Source organism: Adiantum capillus-veneris, chromosome 5 (assembly GCF_014529385.1).
Source record: "Adiantum capillus-veneris isolate H3 chromosome 5, ASM1452938v2, whole genome shotgun sequence".
Taxonomy (NCBI): domain Eukaryota; kingdom Viridiplantae; phylum Streptophyta; class Polypodiopsida; order Polypodiales; family Pteridaceae; genus Adiantum; species Adiantum capillus-veneris.
In genome coordinates, this window is record NC_140935.1 from 42,291,241 (window position 1) to 42,314,104 (window position 22,864).

The following is a 22,864-nucleotide window of genomic DNA, read 5'->3' on the forward strand; positions in this document are numbered from 1 at the left end:
CCCAAAAATACTATGATTTTACTTCAATTTTGAGCAAAATTATAGAACCTAGTAAAGCAAAGCTCACTGAGGCTAATCATCAAAACAACACAACCCAAAAAAATAGTACTACTCGAGTCAAATGGTTAGCCTAGTCTTGTAATTGAAGCATGAGGAAGACAGGTAAGCCATTCAAGAAGAAGAGAACGCAATGCTCGCAAAGGGACTAAGGACCTCTCTTGTATCAACATAAGTGAGTAGAGCATCGTCCTCTTTTGATTGATTGACTTTCAAAATATGGCTTTAGCATAACCCTCTAACAAGAAAACAGAAAACTCAAAAAGAGATTCCCAGTCTTCACCTTAGCATTCTTGATCTACTCAAAACTATACATGATCTCAAGGGCATAGATTACAACAACTGTAGGTGTAAGTTTAGTGTGTGATGCTTGATTTTGCGCCTGGAGAAGCATGGATGAGGAGTGCAGTCACATTTGACTCGCTTAGTCACAAAATCTCCATGTGGATCCAAGAGTTTTCCATCATCAAAGGGACATAACTGAGTTAAATACTAAAGAAAGGAAAAGCAGTCAACCCATCTCATTGGGCCCTTTGGATTTGTATGCCAAACGTAACATGGCATTCGAAGTGTGATAGATTGGTTTATCCAATTCCCTCTTGAATAACACGTCTTGAGTTCACAGATAGATCTTTAATATTCCTTGGGATTGTTCCTACAACATTAAAAACTTCTCTTCTTTTTGTTTACACAGATGCACTCCCATTGTTCAAGGTTTGATCTTTAGCCTACCACCTCCAACTTGTCTAAGACACATGAAGAGATAGCTGGATGAATGCTTCAGCTACTAAGGAAAGAGCAAGTTACAGACTCATGGTAGTCATCTAGAAGATGCCACCGTCAGCTCCACCATGGGTTGTATTGACTAAATGCTACAACATCCCTGGTGAAATCTTGCACGGCCAAAATACTGTCGATAAATCACTTGCCTTATCAATGCCTAAGAGGGCAGAACTAGGAATCAATATATGCTCTCCCCGACACTCACACAGATGAATGAGCATACATACATACAAAGAGTTGGCGTACGGAATTTCCGCCATGGGTTAGTAGATGCATGTCTGACCACCATAATAAAGCTTGGAGATTCCATACCTCATCCTAGCTTTAAAAGGCTTTGAGTTCCCCTTTCCATTGAGGGATTTCCCCAAGCATCCCATAATCATGGATTGATGAGCATGTATTCTGGGACACCAGTAAGGCAACAAAGGATGTGATGGAAACTCTGTCTCAGAGTTTCATGGACTGGAAGGAGCACCACAAGGGCCTAAAAGGCTCGTCGGTAGATAGAAAATTCATTTAAAATCTAAAATGAGTCTCTTTTGTTGAGGTTGATGTTGCCAAACCTGCATTGCACATGAAACTAAGCTATCTCAGCCACAACATGGCAGTGTGTGTCTTGTTTTCAGTAGAGAAACGCACCTTGATGCCTGCCATAGATAGCAGTTTTTGTGATGCAATGTACGAGCAGTCCGACGATGAACTCTTGCCAGTGAAGTAAACAACTTCTGCTACACCTGCCTGCAAGCTAAACCATCAGTCAATGAACCTCTGTTTTGACTTGTTTTGACAAGACAAATTTCAGATGTTCGATAAGAGAAGAGAGCCAAGAGAAAGTTTTGATGTTGTATGAACAATCCCAAGCCACCCAAAGATCTATCCAACGATCCTTGAACTCAAGACCTAATACTCTGGAGGGAACTACGATAACAAATCTAACACAGTCGGGTAATAAAAAGGTTATTCCAGTTTCCTCTTCTTATGTACGCGCACACATATCCGAGGGGTCTCTTGGGATTGTTCCACGACGTTAAAACTTCTCTTCTCGTGTGTGTGTGTGTGTGTGTGTGTGTACGTGTAACAATCCCAAGAGACCTCAAATATCTATCCGACGAGTCTTGAACTCAAGACCTGATAAGGAAATAAACTTGTATGTATGGGCAACTTGCTTAGATATCAAAACTGATTTTCCCACAAGGTCATTAAAATGAACAGAATTACCAGTCACATTTCATCGTAGCATGTCAGTGTTCGGGAAAAGCATGTTCCGACTACCAATTGTGCCGCTTGAAAATTCAATAATACCGGTTGAAAGCAAGAGGAAAAGGAAATATACCACCTAAATTTTACTCAATAAAGTGAAAAAATAGCTAAAATCAGCATGTGCATTACCTCCTTGGAATGACTACACAGACATAAAAGACATCATAATGCCACAGATATTTTTTCAAAACACTCACCCAGGCCCCAGCAGTACAAGTCAGATGCAGTTGCCGGAGTGAAGAACGTCCGCTCACTTATGCACACGATAGCAAGCAAGGTGACACTGAGCCTTGCTGTAGAGGCAAAACCTTACAATCTCCCTCATAAAACCAAGGTAATGGTGCTCAATGCCACATAAAGCTTGGGTGATTTGAGTCAATCACCTTTGGGGCCGAGCTCATAGATTGCATACAGAGCCAATAATGCTATGCTAAGGGCTCTTACACGCCGAACTACCGCTCGCCAGCAAGTTGCCAAAATGAGCGGGTGGCCTTCACAGATAGGCCACCCGCTATTTTCAACATTTAAAACAAGACAGTCACTCCCTTTAATTACAAGCTCTACTGCCCTTTTTCAACCTTAGAATTGGCCTTCACTAGAATTCGGACTTCTTAGTAGTCAAGACATGGTCTTTGCGGGACCTCACTCTAGCTAGTGGCAATTGTAATCAAATTCCTTTATTATGAAGAAATTTAAAAAAACCTTTCAAAAAGTAAAATATGTTCCCAAGAGGATTTTATTTGTCAAGAAGCAATAGAATCTTGTTTCATCTTCAAATCCAAAGTCATAGTTTTTCCTTGCTGTGGAATAAAGTGATCAATATCTTTTGAGAATAGTCTTGTCCTTTAACTGGTAGGGGATCAAATTTCAATCAGTGGTGAAGCAAGAGTCATTATCTCTAGTGGCCAATTATACGGGAACTGAATGAGCAAGTTTGACATGGTCAATGTCTATTTCTCCTGCAAAGTGTTCTCATTGGAGATTCTCTGAAGCTTTTCGATCGAAAAAAATCAAAACTCTCTTTCCTTTTACTTGTCCCCAAGCTCTAATTTGCAGGACTCATCTTGAAAAGAAGCCACTAACTTATCCATAATGAGTTTGATAGAACGTTTAGTTTGTTTAAGAGGAGGTCAATTTGAAGTGGGATGTGGAAATCTAATTAGTGAACGAATACAAAAGGTGTGACCACTCTGGAAACAATGATGACAGTGGTTTTTGCATGTGACTCAAGGCATACATTGAAAATCCATGAGACTTGTCAAAAATGGCTAGGTGTTGCACGCATTTTGAAGACCCTTTTTTTTTTTTGCAAACATTGTATATGGATATGCTATGGAGTTACATGAGAGCGTGTATGCTTTTGTTTTGTGATATTTTAGCTTGGTGTACCAAGCACATGGACATACAAGGCAAGTTGCTGCTATAGTGCCAGCTAGCGGGTTTTTGAAGGTGCCCGTATGTGTGCAGTTGGAAGTGCTTTTTATAAATGTGACATTGCCCACATCCTGAGCTGCCCGCATTGCACTATAGATGTGGGCATAGTGGCCTCAAGGGCCGCAAGATGCTATAGGAGGGCCTTAACAGCTCAGGAATAACATCCGTGCATTGTCTACTGGGAGTTTTGGTTATAGCCTTTCCATTGGCAAAACAAAGGTTTCCTTTCATCATCTGACATCCTATTGCCACATGGTCCATCAGCTATTGCTTGTAAAGGAGAGAGTAGTCCATAAATATATTTCTCAAACCGATGAGGAAGAGTGCATTCCTTCAATATATATGCTATTAGATATGCATCTCAAGAATTCTGGTTGAATTTATCTATCCAAAGTCTTTAAGGATACAGTTGTAAGCTGATTCCAAGCAGAAAGTATGCCTTGTTCAAAGATTGCCTTCAAATACTTCTTGGTGAACCTTGAAATTGATTCCAAAGTCTTGGGTGCATCTTGGCATGCAATAAGTGCTTGTACTGCATCCTCCTTCAAGAATCCAGGAACTTGAGCAATCTTCGAGTCCTTGATATAATTTCCGTTGTTTGAAGACCTCATCAAACTGTAAAAGCTATAAAGCTTGATGACTTTCTTAATTCCAAAGAAGGTATCAAATTTGAAAGTAGAACCTTCATTTCTAAAGAATTTAAGATGGGAGTCATTGCCGGTGGATAGTAAGGGTAGTAACTGTCAATAGCAGTGGAAAAGATGAATCGGACAACGAACGGGGTAGCAACTAGTGATGATAGCCACTTTCCCTCGCATGGCTCATTGTGGATCTCACTCCACATCAAAGAACAGTCACATGTCAGTGTCACGGTGTGGATCTTCAACAACAGATGCATGGTGAAACGAATGCAAGGAGTGGATCTCCCGGCTACACGGACCTCCTACAGACACGCGCCCGACCATAGCCACCATCCGGCAGCTCCCCCGTGCTGGGGCCAGTGTCCGAGGATGTAGGCATGCACCTGTAAGACCCGGCGTCCCATACCACCCGGCCTCACCTCCTCGAGGTGACCTCGCGCACTCCTAGCCTCGCAGGCTAACCACTGGCACTCTACCAGTGGGGTCGATAACTACAAATGAGGCCTTGGCCTCCCTTTTATAATAATGGCCGGCCACACTGGCCGAGTTCACACTACTCCGTCCGGACACTGGACGCCCATCCCGACGACCTCTGGGCTAGATCCCCTCTCCCAAGAGCGGAACATAACATACTTCCCCCCTTAAGAACCATTGATATCCTCATTAATGAAGTGGGGATATTGAGCTTTTAGGGCTCCAACTGGTTCCCAAGTAACAAACCTTTTAGATTGACCCTTCCATTTAATTAAGTACTCGTCATAAGCTTTTTGGCATGAATGACGGGTACGATGAGCTAAAACTACCTCTCATTCTCGAGGAATATACTCAGTTTGCATATCTTGCCATACATTTTTCTCGATAGGCACAACAACGTTGGCTTCGCCTAATTTTACTTTAAGGCGGCTGACATGAAACACTGGATGTACACTAACATCCAAAGGAAGAGCCAATTTATAGGCAACTTGGCCAATTTTCTTTGTGATCAAGAACGGACCACAATATCTAGTTGAAAGCTTATAATGCTTTCCGGTTTGCATAGTCTTGGAATCCTTGGGTATCTTTAGATAGATCCATTGTCCCACATCTAGAGTCCTTGGAGATCTCTTTTGATTAGCATAAGTAGTGACTCGATCACGAGTTGTTCTTATACTATCTTTAGCCAATTCGAGCATTTCTTGCATGTCATACAGGAAATCACGAGCTTGGCGTTCCTTGACTTTTTCTAAGCCAATAGCAATTGGGGATTTAGGCTCAAATCCATACATTAGCATGAATGGGCTGAATCCAGTAGCAGAATGCTTGCTACTATTATAGGCAAACTCTAACTGTGGAAGATACCTTTCCCAATCAGACTGCCTATGGGAGACATAAGCTCTCAACATGTCCTCTAACGTCTGATTCATCCTCTCAGTTTATCCATCGGACTCAGGATGGTCAGAAGACGACATACTCAACTTCGTCTGAAGATGAGCAAATACATCTCGCCAAAATCGGCCAGTGAACTTAGTATCTCGATCATTGACGATATCCTCTGGCAAACCATACAGTTAATAAAGCTGATCGACAAATAAAACCGCCAACTCATGGATTTTCATTGTCGACTTCGTTGGTATAAACTTCGCCATTTTTGTGAGTCTATCGACCACAACCCAAATAGCGTCATTGCCCGGACTAGTATTTGGCAAACCAACGATGAAGTCCATGGAAATACTCTACCACTTGGCATCCGGGATTTCCAATGGATGTAGCAGGCCAGCTTTCCTAAGGCGCTCTCCTTTATTGACCTGACACTGAGCACATCTCTTCACAAGCTCTCTATGAAAGAGAGCATCCTTGGCCAATAGAAATATCCCTTGACCAAAGCCAAAGTTCTTTGAACGCTTGGGTGCCCAACGGTAGGAACATCGTGGCATTCGCACAAAATCCTTTGTCGAACCTCATCGATTTCCGGTACGCAGACTTTACCATTATTTACAGAATTCTGATTACAAAGTGACACAAATACATGAGGCATGTCATGCTTAATAAAAACAAAAGAGTGATGTACATAGTCTATATACAATGAGTCTTGTTTATCATAAAACCATGGAATTCCTAAAATAACATCTGCCCTATCCAAGCGCATGATGTGGAAATCTAGGCTCTTGTAGCGCGGATAGTGTGTCGTGCTCTCTACAGTAGGTGCTCCTCAATGCAATGTGTGTGACAATCTCACTCAAAACAGACTGAAAACAAAGAATCAATAGATAACAATTGAGCTCACAGAGACACAACAACAAACCAGAACATATGAAACATATGACTCGACTATCTCAAAGAACCGATACAGACTCTGGCGTGGCAACACACTCAGCTCCAAACCAAGACTCACAGTTACAATGGGGGTGTCGAGGCTCAGATGTGCAGGGATGGTGAAGACGTGCTGTGTGTATAGACTCGCTACTCTAGACGACGACATTGGACCCTATATGAAGAAGATGATAATCATAACCCCACAGCTACTCCTCATATGTACAACCATAAAGAGCCACCAACGGCTCATAAATGTCAGCCATCTAAGTCTATCCCCAAACTGAGCGGTGGTGACCTGGCCACGATGTCCACTAGACCACCGTCCGTATCCCTGCCACATATCACTGTCCAACCCCAGAGAGTCCGTCCAGTGTGAACTAGACCAGACCAATTGTACTAACTGTGTGTCCTGTGAAAGTGACATTGTAGCCTTGCTACAAGTTGCCCGCCACAAAACCACTCACCGTCTCGGTGAGAGAACCACCGAAACTGCTAAAAGACTGAACTGCAATAATATATGACTACTATACTGCCATGGTGAAAAGACTGTCAATCATCATCCCAGAGAAAGAGTAGTCGCTACAACTGCACCCGAAGGATCGGTCTCCGGAGGTGGAGCCATCAAATCAATGGTGGAACTTCGCTGCTGCTGGACTAGAGGCTGCTGGGCTCCGTTGTCCATAACCTGGCCGCCTGTGAAAGGAGTCGCCAGCTGCTGCAGGGCAAAGGGTAACACCTGTCCGGTGGTGTACTGAGGACAACGAGTGACACAACCATGGCGGTGTGCACCAGCAACACCGTCGCAACAAGGAACGCTATGCATATGGGACAATGGCGATGACTAAAAACCCCTGTTGACTGTAGTACTGAACTGGAGGCTGTGTGTAGAGTCCCATAAAGTGTTGAGAAGGACCTACAGTATGCCATGGTGGCCCGGATCCAGTCCATCCAAACCCCACGCCTGAGCTTGAGCCTGAGCCTGAGCTTGAGCAGACCTATCTCCATGTAGAAGCATTTCCCGAAATCCTTGTACTTGTGCTTTAAGGTCTTCAATGATGTCTGACTTCATTTTCAAAGCTTGTTGTAGAGCGAAAATCGTAGCATCCTGATCCGAGATGGCACTTTCGACAACCTTCAGAGATCTCTCCATAGCTGCGTATGGCAGAGTTGCGTTGGTGCGTGGCAGCTAACTGTTCCGCTCCAAGCTCTATGGTAGCGATAGCATTCCTAAAGTCTTGTAATACTTTCTCCGAAAGGTGTAACAGAGAAGTAGAGTCGGCCACCCCTGAAGATTATACTGGAGGACTCCTAAGTGGCACAGGGGGCTCGCTAGGAGTAGGTTCTACTAATGGAGTAGGAGTTGAGATGGTGGCCAATTGAGAGCGCCGCGGAAGATGTGTCACCTTACTTTGTTGGCTCTCACATATTGGCAAAGAGAGTAGAGACTCTGCTGTATCTTTCGCCACCTTTGCTTTGATCTTCTTTTTCTTCGTTATTTTAGAATCAGCATGAATGTTTAAGGATTTCCTTTTCCCTTGCACACTTCGTGTATCCTCATCTACTTCGTCTGGTGTAACATGTATACTTATGACCCACGTCAAGAGAGGGGCTGCGAAACATTTGAAGCTGAGCTACAGAGACCTCACCTGGGTCCGAAACCTTTTGGCCCTAGACTGTAACGATGAAAACAGAGCCTGGTGAAAACCACAGGGTTTGGCGTGGAGCAAACAATAAAGGCCATCCCAATGGGATAATGTAGTGGGCAGTTCACACTTTTCTTCAAGGTTGATGTGTACGTACTGTACGTTCTGTATATGTACGTACTGTACGTTGTTCCGTACAGGAAAATTTTTTATGTACGTAAAAATACGTACCATTGGTAAAAAATAGGACATTCAACACTTTTCTACATTTAAGAGACCTCAAACACTCAAGAACCAAAACAAACCACTTTGCATGTACTAATTTCAAAACACACATCAGATACATCATACTTGACACAAATTATAAATCCGAGCATTGAGCCGCAAGCGGCAATACTAAAAGCACATTGTACCATATGACATACTGCGAGAAAAGATGGATCATGGTCCACATACAAAACTGTGTCAACCAAAAAAGGCTCATACTAGAGCATACAAGTAACAAATGTCTGATGTCAAGACTCAAAAGTAACAAAGACTAAGCAATAACAAACTGTCTGGAATCTACACTCAGGACTCTACTCTCTGTAATCTTTGGGACTTAAATATTCGCCAAACATCAAATGGCCAGGCCCATCATATAGGCGCCCTAAAAAAATACTCTCGTTGGCAAGCGAATTCCCGAAAACCAAGAAAAAAAAAACTCACATACGGATCGATCCGTACGCGTACAGATCCGTACAGTACGGCCGTACGGTACGGATCGGATCCGTACGTACGTTTATATCAACCTTGCTTTTCTTTATCTTGCTGGAGATGGGTTTCACCCTCGGAAATTCGCGTAGTCGTCGATTGAGCCGTATTTTCCAGAGCGGTAAGTCAGGAACTAAGCCCCTTGCACAACCCTTCAAGAGAGGCCAAACGAATGTTCGTCTGAATGTTCGCGTTTTCCAGAGCGATAACACGCTAGTCGGAGGGCTGGAAGGTACTTGTAATCCATGTGTATAGAACATGCGTGAACGGAATTTGAACATTACCTGGCGCGTCGTCACGCTGCACATCCGAGCTGGAGGAATCCATGGCGAAGTCCGTGAAAATTGAAGGTTTCACGCGAAGCTGGGACCTTTTCTGCACTTTTCGATTGCGAAAAGTTGTACTGTGAGTAGCTCTACGCGTCTACGTGAGCGTTTGAAGGCAAGCAGGTGACGGCGGGAGCGCGAGAGGGTGAGAGACAGGAGCGGTAGGAGAGAGGTAGAGGGCTGAAAACTGAGTTCTTCTGGCAAAAACTCACTTTCTACAAGAGTTTTTTAATAGTCTGCAGGTTTCACACTTTTCTTTAAAAATTTTAAGATGTCCACACTTTAAAGGCCTGGCCATTTGAAAACATTAAAATGGTCACTTCATAAAGGGGCAGCGTTAAAAAATTGAACGTTCGCTGCTCGTACAGCTTGCCGCGTGGAGTCAAGGAGAGAGCGCACTCGCATGACTTGGGAGAGCTTGTGCTCGCGTGTGTCAAGCACACGATGGGTTGCTAGTTGAGCACCACACTGGAAAAAAAACAACCCACCCTAGAAGCCAACGCTGGCAGCAATTACTTTGCGCAAGGATCTTCTCTCTCTCTCTCTTAGATCCACCTTGGAGGTAACAGAGAGGAGAGCCAAACTCTCTCTCTCTCTCTCTCTCTCTCTCTCTCTCTCTCTCTCTCTCTCTCTCTCTCTCTCTCTCTCTCTCTCTCTCTCTCTCTCTCTCTCCAACATCGAAGCCCTGCTCAGTCCAACGAAGCCCGAAGCCCTACTCTGTACAGCCGCGGCCTGTTTCGGCTCTGCTCAGTCCAGCGCGGCCTCTGCCCCTTAAGCTTGAAACTTTGCTCAGTCCAGCGCTACCTCTGCCCATAAGCTTGAAGCCCTGCTCTGCACAGCACGGCTGTTTCGGCTGTTGTATGGCCCCGACCTCTGCTGTACGACACTGACCCGGTTCTGCTAGACTTGGCTCTGCGAAGATCTGGTACGAGCTTGGCTCATCAGCCGCCCACTCAACCCAAGCCCAATCTAACCTCACCCAATCTATTTGGTCCGATCCAAGCTCTGTTCGACCGGAGCTCTGTGACTCCACCCAAGCTCTAAAGTTAACATTTGATTTTTGGAAGAGTATGTTCTCACCAAAGAATCCAGCAAGGGAAAAGACGACGATCAACAAACCATTGGGAAGGGTACCGGATAGTTTTGCTGCTGCCCTTGCGGCCCCGAGCAAGACGGATCACATTGGACAGTTGCAAGCTGCCCTCGACATGGTCATGGACGAAAATCGTGACCTCAAAGCGCGCCTTAGCACGCTCGAGGCACGATTTGACTCCATGATCGGGCTCACAACAGACAAGGTGAAGGAAGTCGAAGAAAAGGTCACTCAAGTTCACACGATCGCAATCGCCAAAGTGGAAACCTGTGTGAAAACAGAAATAAGGGAACATCAGCTTCAAAAAGAGAATGCCCTCAAGCTTCGCATCGGAGGGCTGCCCCAAGCCTGGGATGAGTGCCAGCAAGATTTCTGCAAGTTAATCGATCTTCTCAATGAGACTCTCCAACCGGTCCATGTCGACTACGATGCAGTAGAATGTATCGTCAACAAGTTCAACACCAAGCGCACACCTAGTGGACACGCTATTCTTGAGTTCAAAGACAAAGAGGAGCGGCTCCGACTACTCCAGCAATCACGTCTACTTCGAGACACCAAGTTTTGGATCGCCGAAGAACTCACCCCGACACAAGTCAAGCACAAAAGTGAAGAGTTGAAAAAAGTACGTGAAGCACGAGCCAAAGGCAAGTGGGCAGTATATCGCGGAGGGAAGGCCATCATCCAGGAGTTTCGAACCCCTAAACTAGCCCCTGATCCATAGGACCCCCCCTTAGACTTTTCTTTTTCTTTTGATAGACCCTCAGTCCTTAACTGATATGTATCGACTGCCCCTACTTAGAAGAAGCGGTTGTAATGTTTTGATTTTGGTCCCATGGGTCATATCTGACCTCCGAGGACGATAATTCAATCTATCTATCTATCTATCTCTCTCTACTTCGCACAAAGAGCATTACAGAGAGATTTTAAAGCTTTCATTTGCTAAATTTAGTGTAAAATCAGTAAATCAATGAATAAGTCACTGATTTACATCAAAAATCAGCAAAAGCAATAAAAATCCACTGAGTTTTAGCACTTCCACCTGCTAAATTGCTGAATTTTATCAAATATCAACGAGCGGCTCATTAAATTTCACCTACAAACATGCTCACGAGAAGAAAACAATCAATTAAACAATTAATTCATCAATAATTGCATGAAAAGATAATTATCCGACTCTAACCAGCCCGTAGGTGTGCACACAGTCCATTCCATAGCCAAGCCGGCTCTGATACCATGAAACAAACGCAAGGAGTGGATCTCCCGGCTACACGGACCTCCTGTAAGACCCGACGTCCCATACCACCCGGCCTCACCTCCTCGAGGTGACCTCGCGCACTCCTAGCCTCGCGGGCTAACCACTAGCACTCTGCCAGTGGGGGTCGATAACTGTAAATGACTTGGCCTCCCTTTTATAATAATGGCCGGCCACACTGGCCGGGTTCACACTACGTCCGCTCGGACATTGGACACCCATCCCGACGGCATCTGGGCTAAATCCCCTCTCCCAAGAGCAGGACATAACACATGGGTAGCAAAATAATCCTCTAATCACACGTCTGAGCTGGCACGAATTGCCCCCTAAGCTCGGTCCCAACCTACACTAGGGGTGCCTACCCTTCTGAGAAAGTGTAGTCTGTTGATAACTAACGAAGAAAAACTGTGGTGATCCACATCTTGCTGCCCTTGAGGCCGCTATGCATTTCTATCATCTTAAAGATTATGGTACTTATGCCAATCATGTACAGCATGGCCATAGTACATCCATTATATTACAACTGTGCAGCTTTTAACCTTGTCTACATGAGAAAGGGAAGGATGGAAGAAGACCTTCAACCTCATGAATGCTGGAAATTTTCACCTTATATATATGTTTTAACTTCAAGAGCATAAACCAAGCCCCTACAATCTTTTTCCTGTAAGGCTAGAGCCTAGCCCTCTTATATTATAATCATAAAAAAGAATTGTTGCTAGTATCCACCAAAGTAGAGTGAATGTGGCTTTCCTGTCAAGAGCATGTTCTGCTTTGAAACCAAGAGGCTTCCTCATATGATTGCAGAAGCACCGTTTCCATCATGGAAACATGGAAAGGGTGCTTCTGCAATCATTTGGAAAAATCCTTTGATACAGACGTAGATATTCACAGCTGGATGTTGAGTTACTGTCATAACGGTACACTGGATCATTCAACTACTTAGTACTCTGCTGGAGGGTCAAGATTGACAAGAACCACGTAAGCTGGTAATCCATAAGCACACTCATGAAATCTCTGGCCCCTTGAAAAGGACGAAGCTAAGCTCTGGGGTTATGATTGGATTGACTCCATATAGTCCAGCATGCAGCACACTAAAAGACGACCAACATAACGCAACAGAAGCCATTACTACTTGAAGTCCAAGTCATGTGCCCAACACTACGTTTTTAGACGAAACTTGAACAATAACTTGGGAAATGTAATGCATGGGAATCAAATTGATCCCCATAATATTGCATGCAATATTATGGGGATTGCATGCAACCTTCCAGATTACCTTCTGAGAAACAAGCTTAGTCAAAATCATTACCCAGTCTAAAACAAGGATTCATTATTCAACATTTATTATGTAGCCAGCCAAATCTTAATTTGAAGTCTCAAAAAAGAACGAACCTGAATGATGATTTTGGCACACTCATTGCAAGGAAACATTGTCACATACAAACGCTGCAAAACAATCAAGTAAAACATCCTGAGTTTTGATTCTAATAGACACTATGTTCCTGCACATGCAAAGCGTATTGAACTATCGCATCTAGTGAAACTAAGAAGTTAGCAAGGAGAATCTTGGACGAGGCATTTACCTGACCACAAGCTGAGGCATGATTTTTATTAAGAATGGCATTAACCTCTGCATGGCACACATACCTGCCAAAGAAGCATCCATCTTCAACCTCAATGGAAGTGAATTCAGAACGCTCATGACGTTTAATGAGTCACTTACGGATATTTAGTTTGGAGTGGGTCACCATTCACTGCCATCTGGAACAAAATTAGAAATAAGAATGCTACTTAAAACTAGACATTGAGATTCTTATTGAAACATGATGTAACCTTTGCCCATGGAAGTTCATCATCTGAGCAGCCTCTAGGAAATCCATTGTAGCCAATCCCTGCAAAAAAATATAAGCCTCAAAAGCCATACTCGACCAAACGCCAATAGGAAAATATGTCAGTCAAATATTTGATTACCATGAAAGCTTCTCAAATAACATAACAGTTACATAGAGAAATGAAATGAAATGATATATTAACGTCTTCAAAAGGCCAAAATGACCTATGAGACCAATCCGTTACAAAATGGTGAATCTGATACCATGTCTAGGACCTAGGTACAAAAAAAGAGATACTAAAATGAATCTAAAAGTGCTACTAGCTGGAACTGTGTGGGGTATGTGTGACCACTGATACAATGGGTGCCCAATACAAGAGGGTGATATAATGGGTGATGGATCCATCCTCATCTGCACTCTGGATGTCGCAAAGCGCTCGAGACAAGCCCTGTTTACAAGGAAGGGAGCAGCTTGCCCCTCTCAAGCCAATTGCCCCATAGCCCCGCCCCATTACACATGTGACACAACACCACTAGATGATGATATATGGGAGTTTTCTAGGGATGGTGATATCATCCTCCTAGGAGACTTCAATGCCAGAATGGGCAACTCTCAGACAATCTTCTACGGCAATTCAGATGAGATGCTTAGAGAGCTGGATGTGGGTGACTTGGGGCTTGATAGATGCTCACAATTGTGCATGATGTCCGTAGCTTCTTGGGCTTACGCTCTTACTACAGAAGGTTTATCAAGAACTTTGCTGAGATTGCTTCACCCCTGCATGCTCTACAAAAGAAAGAGGTCACGTCAAGTGGACACAAAAATAGATTTCAGCTTTTGATCTCTTAAAGGAAAAGATGACTTTGGATCCAGTAATTGTCTTACAAGACCTCAAAAAGTCATTTTGTGGTCCAGTGTGATGTGTGTGGCAATAGTATTGGAGCAGTGTTAATGCAAGGTGGTCGGGTAGTAGCTTATGAGAGCAGAATCTTGCAAGAGCTAGAAAAGACTATGCAAATCTATGAGAAAGAGCTATTGGCCTAGATTCATGCGCTTTCTAGTTGGAACTACCTGTTAGGTGTTGATTTTAGTGTCCAGACAGATCATCTTCATGATCCACTGGGGTGGTGTTAAACACCATAACCTTGGTTTTACAAAGGTTTACTGACAATCCACTATCCTCCGCAAAGCTATGTAATGCATCCAAATGTCGCTGCATACCCTCCGATGAGTCAGAGATCAACACAATATCATCAGCATATAACAATGGAATCCATGCCCCTCCCAGCTAGGCACCTCTGTCACCCTCTCTGTCAATGTAATCGGAAATCTCATTTGTATACATACCAAATAGAGTAGGAGGCACTGGACAACCTTGTTTCACTCCAATAGTGGAGTGAACTAAATCAGATATCTCCTCTAGAGTGGGTACATGTCCCACTATTAATTTGTATAGAGGCATGATCCCACAAATCAACTCAATGGGCACTCGCATCTCTTGTAGTCTATGCTTCAATCTGGCTCTGGGCACCATGTCAAATGCTTTCTAAAAATCCACAAAGCTACAATAAATCCATCTCCCATGTGCCCTACTCTCCTCAATGATGGCTTTAAGTGTCCGAATAAAGTCAAGAGTGGAGAAGTCTCTCTTGAAACCGGCTTGTCCCGTTGCTCGTGTGCCCTAAATCTTTGCTCATCTGCTCAACTGTTCCTTAAGGATAGATGCATACGCTGTGCCAATGTGTGTCCAATCATAATAGTACGGTAGTTTCCAAGATCCGTAGGGTCACGTGCCTTGAAGATAGGCACAATATCAGACGGGGAGGGGAGTGCTCATGAAAGAAACGCCATGCCTCTCATGAGTCTACTCAAGAACAATTGGTATAAGTCTCGCTCCATCTGAGCTAGAAACGCTCGCTTCTTCCATTGCACAGGGCGCAGGCGCCGAGACTGTCTGTGATTGATGACCCCTAGGAGAAGATCCCTCTGAAGCTGTGCTCTTGTCTATCTACACTAGAACGACATCTCTGATCAAGCTAAGTGTGTGGGTATGCCTTTGCTATTGCATCATGCAATGTCTCAGCCAATAAAGTGGTGATCTCCACAGAGTGTCCAAGCCTGGCTGCTATACATAGATGATAGACGACTATAGATCTCCTCTGTATAAACAGAGTCAGTCTCTGTTATAAATGTATAGCGGGTATGCGTCCTCCTTGCTGACACCTTGGCTGTACTCTACTGAAAGGAGACGGAAAGTGTCAAGAGAGCATGATCGATTGCTCCACCCATTGCTTTGGGTTCGATTGCAGATTTCGTGTCACAGCTGGGATTGCCTCCGCCCATCTCTCGTTTATCCATGTTAGAAGAAAGCCGCATATTAGCTTCCCTCGCTCTCCAAGCAGAGCAACTTCGTCGCAAAGCATGGCATGATTGTCATCTTCGCAAGCCTAAAATAGTGCAAGGCTCGTTGGTGTTGCTCTATCAGGCACACTACCAAAAAAAAGCAAAGAAGTTGGTTCCAGCATGGCAAGGGCTATACAGAGTGCAAGAAATTTTACCACAAGGAGCGGTGCAATCAGCCACTCTTGATGGTGTTCCTTTGCCGTTGGTAAATGGCTCTAGGGTAAAGTGCTATTATCCCTCGAAGTGAGGCATATGTGGCTGTTCTTCTTTCTAGATAGTTCTTTTAATCCCGTACCCTACCCACCAGATCGTCCCCTACCCACTTACTCATCCCTACCCACTAGAGGGGCAAGTCAAGTGGGTAGGGCGCGATCTTGTGGGTAGGGACGAGTAGGTGGGTAGGGTACGAGTAGGTAGGTAGGGGACGACTACCCACCTACTCGTTCTAACCCACCAAGTCGCCCCTTGCCCATCTATTCGCCCCTACCCACTTACTCGTCCTCTAAACGGCTACTCGTCCCCTCCTTACCTACCTCCTCGCCCCTCTCTCACCACTCGCCCCTACCCAGCCCTCTCTCAACCGTCGCCCCTACCCACATCTCTCGTGCCCCTACTATCATCCTCCCTCACCACCCCTCTCTCACCCCTGGCTCTAGCCGCCTCTACCCACCTCTCTCCCCCTGCCCACTCCGCCCTACCCGCACCCTCAATCGCCCCTTCACCCCTTCAAACTTTCAAAAGTTGCTGCTCGAAAATTCGTCGCCCTCGCCCTATCCCAAGAATTGAAGGCCCTCTCAGTGCGTTATATTTGCATCACCCATCAATGTGATAGTGATTCAATCCTCTATTATGCTGAAAAATCAGCAGGAGCTATCTAAGTAAATATCAGCAAAAGACAGGTGCGATAGATACCTTTGGACAGATTGCATCATGAAATGCAAAGAGTGGTGTATGTTATCTAGGGATTAGGTGTACATAAATTTTGAGACTATGTGGTTGTTGTGAGCCTATGTATGCACTGTGAAGAAAAGGATTTGTGTACAGTACATATATAGTGGCAGTGTGAGTGCAGGTGTGCAGTATCAGACACAAATTGTACAAGAGATTTTTTCTGGCAGCATGGTTGGCAAAGCTAGCTGTCGCCAGCAAGTGCGTGCTTGCAAATTGCAAAAGTTAAAGGCACAGGTTACTGCTGCTAGTGAAAGTGAGGAAGAAGGTAGCTTCACTTCGAGTCCCAACGATGATAGCTGAGCTATCAAGTTGTGAGGAATATGAATCAGACACCTCTGCTTCCAGTGACAAAGACCGCACGTATCTCAGACTGTCAAAAGAGGCTATTATTTAGCCGTGTTAGGATCTATTACAGCCAGATCATCTCTAAATTTATGCATAGCTAAGCAGTTTTTGAGGTGTTTCGCTATTACCTATTACTGTGGAATCAGTCGCCGCGAAAGAAGAAGCTGGATTTTCCTACTACTATCGAGCATTGTGATGCGTTGTACTGTTGGTTGCATGCAATGCCTTGTAGGTATCACCAAGTACTCTACACTGCTCTACTGTCACGAGCTAAATGCTACTACACTCAAGTGCTATCAATTTTGGTCAGCTTTCATTGCTCTGCAGCCCCCATGTTGGCCTTGATCATCAACATCCACGTTAGCCCTGTCGAAGTGGATGATTCACAACAATTGCCTTTCAAAGGAAAAAGAAAATCTCTTGGCACTGCTGAAAATCGACCACAAAAGAAGCAAAAAAATAGGGCCAAGTGATGAAAGATATAGCGGAGTCACTACTTCCTTTGCCATTCTCCGAGAGCAGACTAGGGTGACAAACACTACATGCCGCTCTTCTTCTACTTCCCTCCCTCGTTCTACAGAGCAGGTAGTCAGCTCTGCCCTTCCCGATCCACCCCTTCCTATTACAGTTGCGGCCTCTCTCTCCCATGCACCTCTACCTACTACTCCTGTCTTCACCCCTGCCATAGTTACTACTTCCCACTCTCCACCTGTCACGTGCACATCTAACCCTATGTGCATGTGGACAAGCTATCTCAGGTCTAGGGTTCAGGTTAGCCTAGGAAGTGTTCTGGCACCTTTGTGAGCCTGTGCGCAGGCCATACATGTCCAAGCACTTAGATTAGTTGCATATCCTTTTATTGCACACATCATGATCATGAGCATGACATTCAGTACCCATCAGGAACATTTTTCAAAGCATAGAACCCTTTTTCGCAAAATACACATTTTTCACTTATTTATTAATAAGTGACTTTTGTTGGAAAAGTAACTAGGGCAAATTGTTAAGGAATTATTAAAGAAACCCAGTGGTCACTCAATACAAGCAGAAGACGCTGCAAAAGGAGCTCAAGCAACTTGCAATGCATTTTCTCAGCAAGACCGCCGGCAGAAGACCATCAGCGTTTTCCGCCCAAGTACCCAGCATTTTTGCATTTGCAAACCAGCTTGGCGTTTTTGAACTTGCAGATCAGCTTGACGTTTTTGCAACTCAGCAGATAAGCCTGGCGTTTCCTAGCTTGCAGAATTAAACCAGCATTTTCAGTTTTCAGCATTCCGCAGCAGTAGACCAGATCAACGTTTTCAATTTTCAGCCCTCTGCATCTGTAGATCAGCCCTCAGCCTTGCAGATTTCCACCTCTGTAGCAGATCCTCATCGCGTCGCCGAATTCAGCCAGCGTTTTCCAAATCAGCCAGTGTTTTAGAATTCAGTGCATCAATCCTTTCATTTTCAGATTTCAGTCCGTCCTCGTCGTTGCTATCATAGTTTTCTACATCGTCGGCAAGTCCATTGCATCTAGACTATTGTACCAGATTCGTGCAATCTATAGCATAGACCTCTCTCGCCATAGAGAGGGGGGCCCTTGGAGGAGGGTTTGGACACTGCTTGGTGTCGTATCTTTCTCTCTCTCTCTCTCTCTCTCTCATCTCAGCACTCTCATTCACAGTAGCATTCACTTTGTTTGTGATCATTGCACTTGCACTCTCTCTCTAAAAGGAACGGAAGGCTCTCTCTTTCGCAAGTAAAAGGAACCCTTGAGCACAGTTCGGAGCACTCATCCTGAGTACGATCAACATTCACTTCCGCTACACCTTACATTGGTATCAAAGGATTTTGGTAGTGTTCTGTATCACTCAAGGAAAGAACCACATAAATTTTTTTGCTTGTTGTGGTCGCACGTAACCCAAGTCCACTCGGGCGTGTCGATTCCTAATCGTGTTTTTGAAGAGTGGCAGGTAACCCAAGAAAGAAGGGCTTGTCCAGTCTCCCCTTGTTCCTCTTTTCACTTATCGAGAGCAGACCGTGCACTTAGCGGCAAGCCAATCGACGTGAGGTGGGAAAAAGCAACCTTGGTGTGAGCGCAAGGCCGCCAAGGGGTGCGCCCGCAAGGAAGAGTCGACTCGGGTAAGAAAAACCTTCTCAAACACCGATTGCAAGCTAGGAACTCAAGAGCCTCAAGAACCCAAGTCCATCAAGAATCCAAGTACCCAAGATCTCCATGTATGGTCATCACCCGAAGCGGAATGGATACTTTGCGTGAAGGTGATGAGAGTGGAGTTGGAGAAGAAGTTTCTACACCAAGATGATTGTTCCTCGATCCTCCCCCATCCCCATCTACACCACGGATTGCACCAAATCCTATGGAGGCTTTGGTCAAGACGATGATGGACATGATGCTACAACAAGAGGCGCAACGCGCCGCCATGGATCGCAACCGCGAAGAAAGAAAGGCAACCTTGGAGCGTGAGCGTGAGCAAGCGCGCTTGGGCGCCGAAGAAAGAAAGGCAACCTTGGAGAGTGAGCGTGAGCAAGCGCGCAAAGCTCTACGCATTGCAGCCGAAGAAAAGCGAGCGGCTAGGGAATTAGAACGTGAGGCGCAGAGAGACCAATGCATGCAAGAGTTGGTCCTACAGGCACTCACCTCGAAATCCGAGCCACTCAAGAACGTGGGCGATTCATCACGTAACATAAGTAGAGTGGCGGATTCCAACAACCTAGTCACTGAGAAGTTGACATTCAGTAAGTATGACGGTAAGATGGATGCTAATGTTATTCATTCTTGGTTGCATCAATTTAATGCTTACTTTGCGACAACTAAGAAAACAGGAAATAGCAAAGTTTTGACGGCAGCCACGAATCTTGCCGGTGATGCCATTAATTGGTCCCAAGTGTGGCAAAAGGCACAGTTGGCCGCGCACCTAGAGGAAGCCGAGGAAGGCGTGCCCTTTCTTTCAATTGGGCCGACTTCAAAGTTGGAGGTTGAAGCCGCAACAGATCATTTTGTGTCGCTTTTGGCACGGCCCAAAGAAGTAAGCATTGCAAACCTTCATAAAGTTCAAGTATCGCACAACCCACGCATCAAAGTGGGCCGGCGAAGCGTCTTCGCAGGATTCCAGGAGTTGTTGGCGTACTCCCTCGACGCCATACAGCTCGATACCAGTACCTCACTTTAAAAAGGAGGGTATGTCAAGTGCACATCTAACCCTATGTGCATGTGGACAAGCTATCTCAGATCGAGGGTTCAAGTTAGCCTAGGAAGTGTTCTGGCACCTTTGTGAGCCTGTGCACAGGCCATGCATGTCCAGGCACTTAGATTAGTTACATATCCTTTGATTGCACACATCATGATCATGAGCATGACATTCGGTACCCATCAGGAACATTTTTCAAAGCATAGAACCCTTTTTCGCAAAATACACATTTTTCACTTATTTATTAATAAGTGACTTTTGTTGGAAAAGTAAGTAGGGCAAATTGCTAAGGATTTATAAAAGAAACCCAATGGTCACTCAGTACAAGTAGAAGAAGCAACAGAAGGAGCTCAGGCAACTTGCAGTGCATCTTCTCAGCAAGACCGCCTGCAGAAGACCATCAGTGTTTTCAGCCCAAGTACCCAATGTTTTTGCATTTGCAGACCAGCCTGGCATTTTTGAACTTGTAGATCAGCTTGACGTTTTTGCAACTCAACAGATCAGTCTAGAGTTTCCTAACTTGCAGAGTTAGACCAGCATTTTCAGTTTTCAGCATTCCGCAGCAGTAGACCAGATCAACATTTTCAGTTTTCAGCCCTCTGCATCTGTAGATCAGCCCTCAGCCTCGCAGATTTCCACCTTTGTAGCAGATTCTCATCGTGTCGCCGAATTCAGCCAGCGTTTCAGAATTCAGCGCATCAGTCCTTTCATTTTCAGATTTCAGTCCGTCCTCGTCGTCACCATATTAGTCATCGACATCGTTGGCAAGTCCATTGCATCTAGACCATTGTACCAGATTTGTGCAATCTATAGCATAGACCTCTCTCGCCATAGAGAGGGGGGCCCTTGGAGGAGGGTTTGAGAACCGCTCGAGGTCGTATCTTTCTCTCTCTCTCATCTCGGCACTTTCATTCACAGTAGCGTTCACTTTGTTTGTGATCATTGCACTTGCACTCTCTCTCTAAAAGGAACGGAAGGCTCTCCCTTTCGTAAGCAAAAGGAACCCTTGAGCACAATTCGGAGCACTCATCTTGAGCACTACATTCACTTCCACTGCACCTTACAGTTTGGAGCACTCATCATGAGCACTATCAACATTCACTTTCGTTGCACCTTACACCACTTGCAATCGCCTCAACCATCATTTCTTATCTCAAGCTCAGCCTCTGAGCATGTTACTTGATCACATGTAGTGCCCCTTGAGAGCCCTCCACTTCCAGGCACTACTGTTGCTGCTTCGGTTGGGACTGACTCTACTTTGCTCTTCCAACTATCTGAAGGAAACTTGCACGAGTCAAAGAACGCTATTGCCATGATTGAGCTTGGAGCCGAGCGGTTGGCTGCTACTCACCAACATCACTCAGCCACATATGCAACCATAGAGGGTTGCCTGCGTGTTGCCGAGAGCGCAATAGCGGATTGGGATGCTACAATTTTTGCTTTGCGCCAGGCCTTGAGAGTAAACTCACAAATCATAGACGATCTAAAAGAGCAAGTGAAGGGATTTCGGGAGATGCTAGTATAGTAGCCTCATGTTGCTATGGGGGTATCGGACTCGTCCAGTGGGATAGGTACAGACTCATGTGCAGACTCCTATAGGGTATGCACATCTAGGTTCTTCTCCGCAGTTCATGGGACCTTCTACACAGTTCATGGGAGGTGCTCAACCTCAGCTTTTCCACTACTATCCTCGGGGGTTTCGATCGTCGGCCCACACAAGACACATACAACCAACACGGGGAGTTCCTTTCGACGGCTTTGCTGGTGCACATCGCCATGGCTATGTCAATTGGCGGCCTTAGTACACTTTAGTACAAGTGCTTTCATCTGGTGACATCAGATGGCTGCTTCTTTCACAGAGAGCCAGCTTGTAGAGAGCAAGGTGCAAACGCCTATAGTCCGGCGGCAAGCTCCCAACATCGATTTGATGGCCCTCCGGAGGTTGATACTTTGGGTGCGGTAGTGGCGACGGCTCTTTCTCTTGGGTGACAAGATCAAGATGTTCAGCTCAGCCTCTTTATTGTACATATGAAGTTCCTTCTTTCCAGCTGTTTCAGTGCACTAGTGATTTCTTTTTGCAATTTCAGTGTTTCTCTCACCAAGACGGTGAGTGGTCTTGTGGCGGGCAACCTGTAGCACGGCTACAATGTCACTGGCACATGACATGCATAGTTATAGTTAGTCTAGAGTTCACACTGGACGGACTCTTGCCTAGGCAGTGACACGTGGCAGTGATACGAGTGGCGGTCTAGGGGAAACCGGGGCCAGACCACCACCACCATTATTTGGAGATAGACTTAGCTGGACTAGGATATTTTGCTAGCCGTTGGTGGCTCTTTATGATTGTATATATTTGTAGTTGGTTCTAGTCGAGGGGGACGGCATCATTATATACTTCTATGGTCTAGCGTCGTGAGTCTTGAGTCTTATGTCCAACACCGCACATTAGCACTCTCCCTGCACTTTGCAACCTCTACACCCCCATTTTACTTGGGAGTCCTCGGCTTGGAGCTGAGTGTGCTGCAAGCCAGAGTCTGTATGGTTCTATGAGTTTGTTGAGTTCCATTGAGTTCTAAGTTTGTTGTTGTGCTTTAAGTTGTTGTTTCAT

At 45.1% G+C, this 22,864-nt stretch overlaps 1 protein-coding gene across 2 annotated transcripts in view; it reads right to left on the reverse strand.

The window, feature by feature from the left end:
• Positions 1–315: 315 nt before the first annotated feature.
• LOC147457206 (Cytidine/deoxycytidylate deaminase family protein) overlaps positions 316–22,864 on the reverse strand; it is a 77,282-nt gene continuing 54,733 nt past the window's right edge. The window contains exons 5-10 of one of the 2 annotated variants that reach the window (XM_086513543.1): positions 13,368–13,426; positions 13,258–13,295; positions 13,118–13,181; positions 12,927–12,980; positions 1,480–1,585; positions 316–1,403 (exon numbers count right to left, since the gene is read on the reverse strand). In XM_086513543.1, the coding sequence (XP_086369669.1) occupies positions 1,357–1,403; positions 1,480–1,585; positions 12,927–12,980; positions 13,118–13,181; positions 13,258–13,295; positions 13,368–13,426 (368 nt within the window). In that variant the 3' untranslated portion in view covers positions 316–1,356. The remainder of the gene's footprint in view (positions 1,404–1,479; positions 1,586–12,926; positions 12,981–13,117; positions 13,182–13,257; positions 13,296–13,367; positions 13,427–22,864) is intronic. The other variant, XM_086513544.1, reaches the window with a different exon arrangement.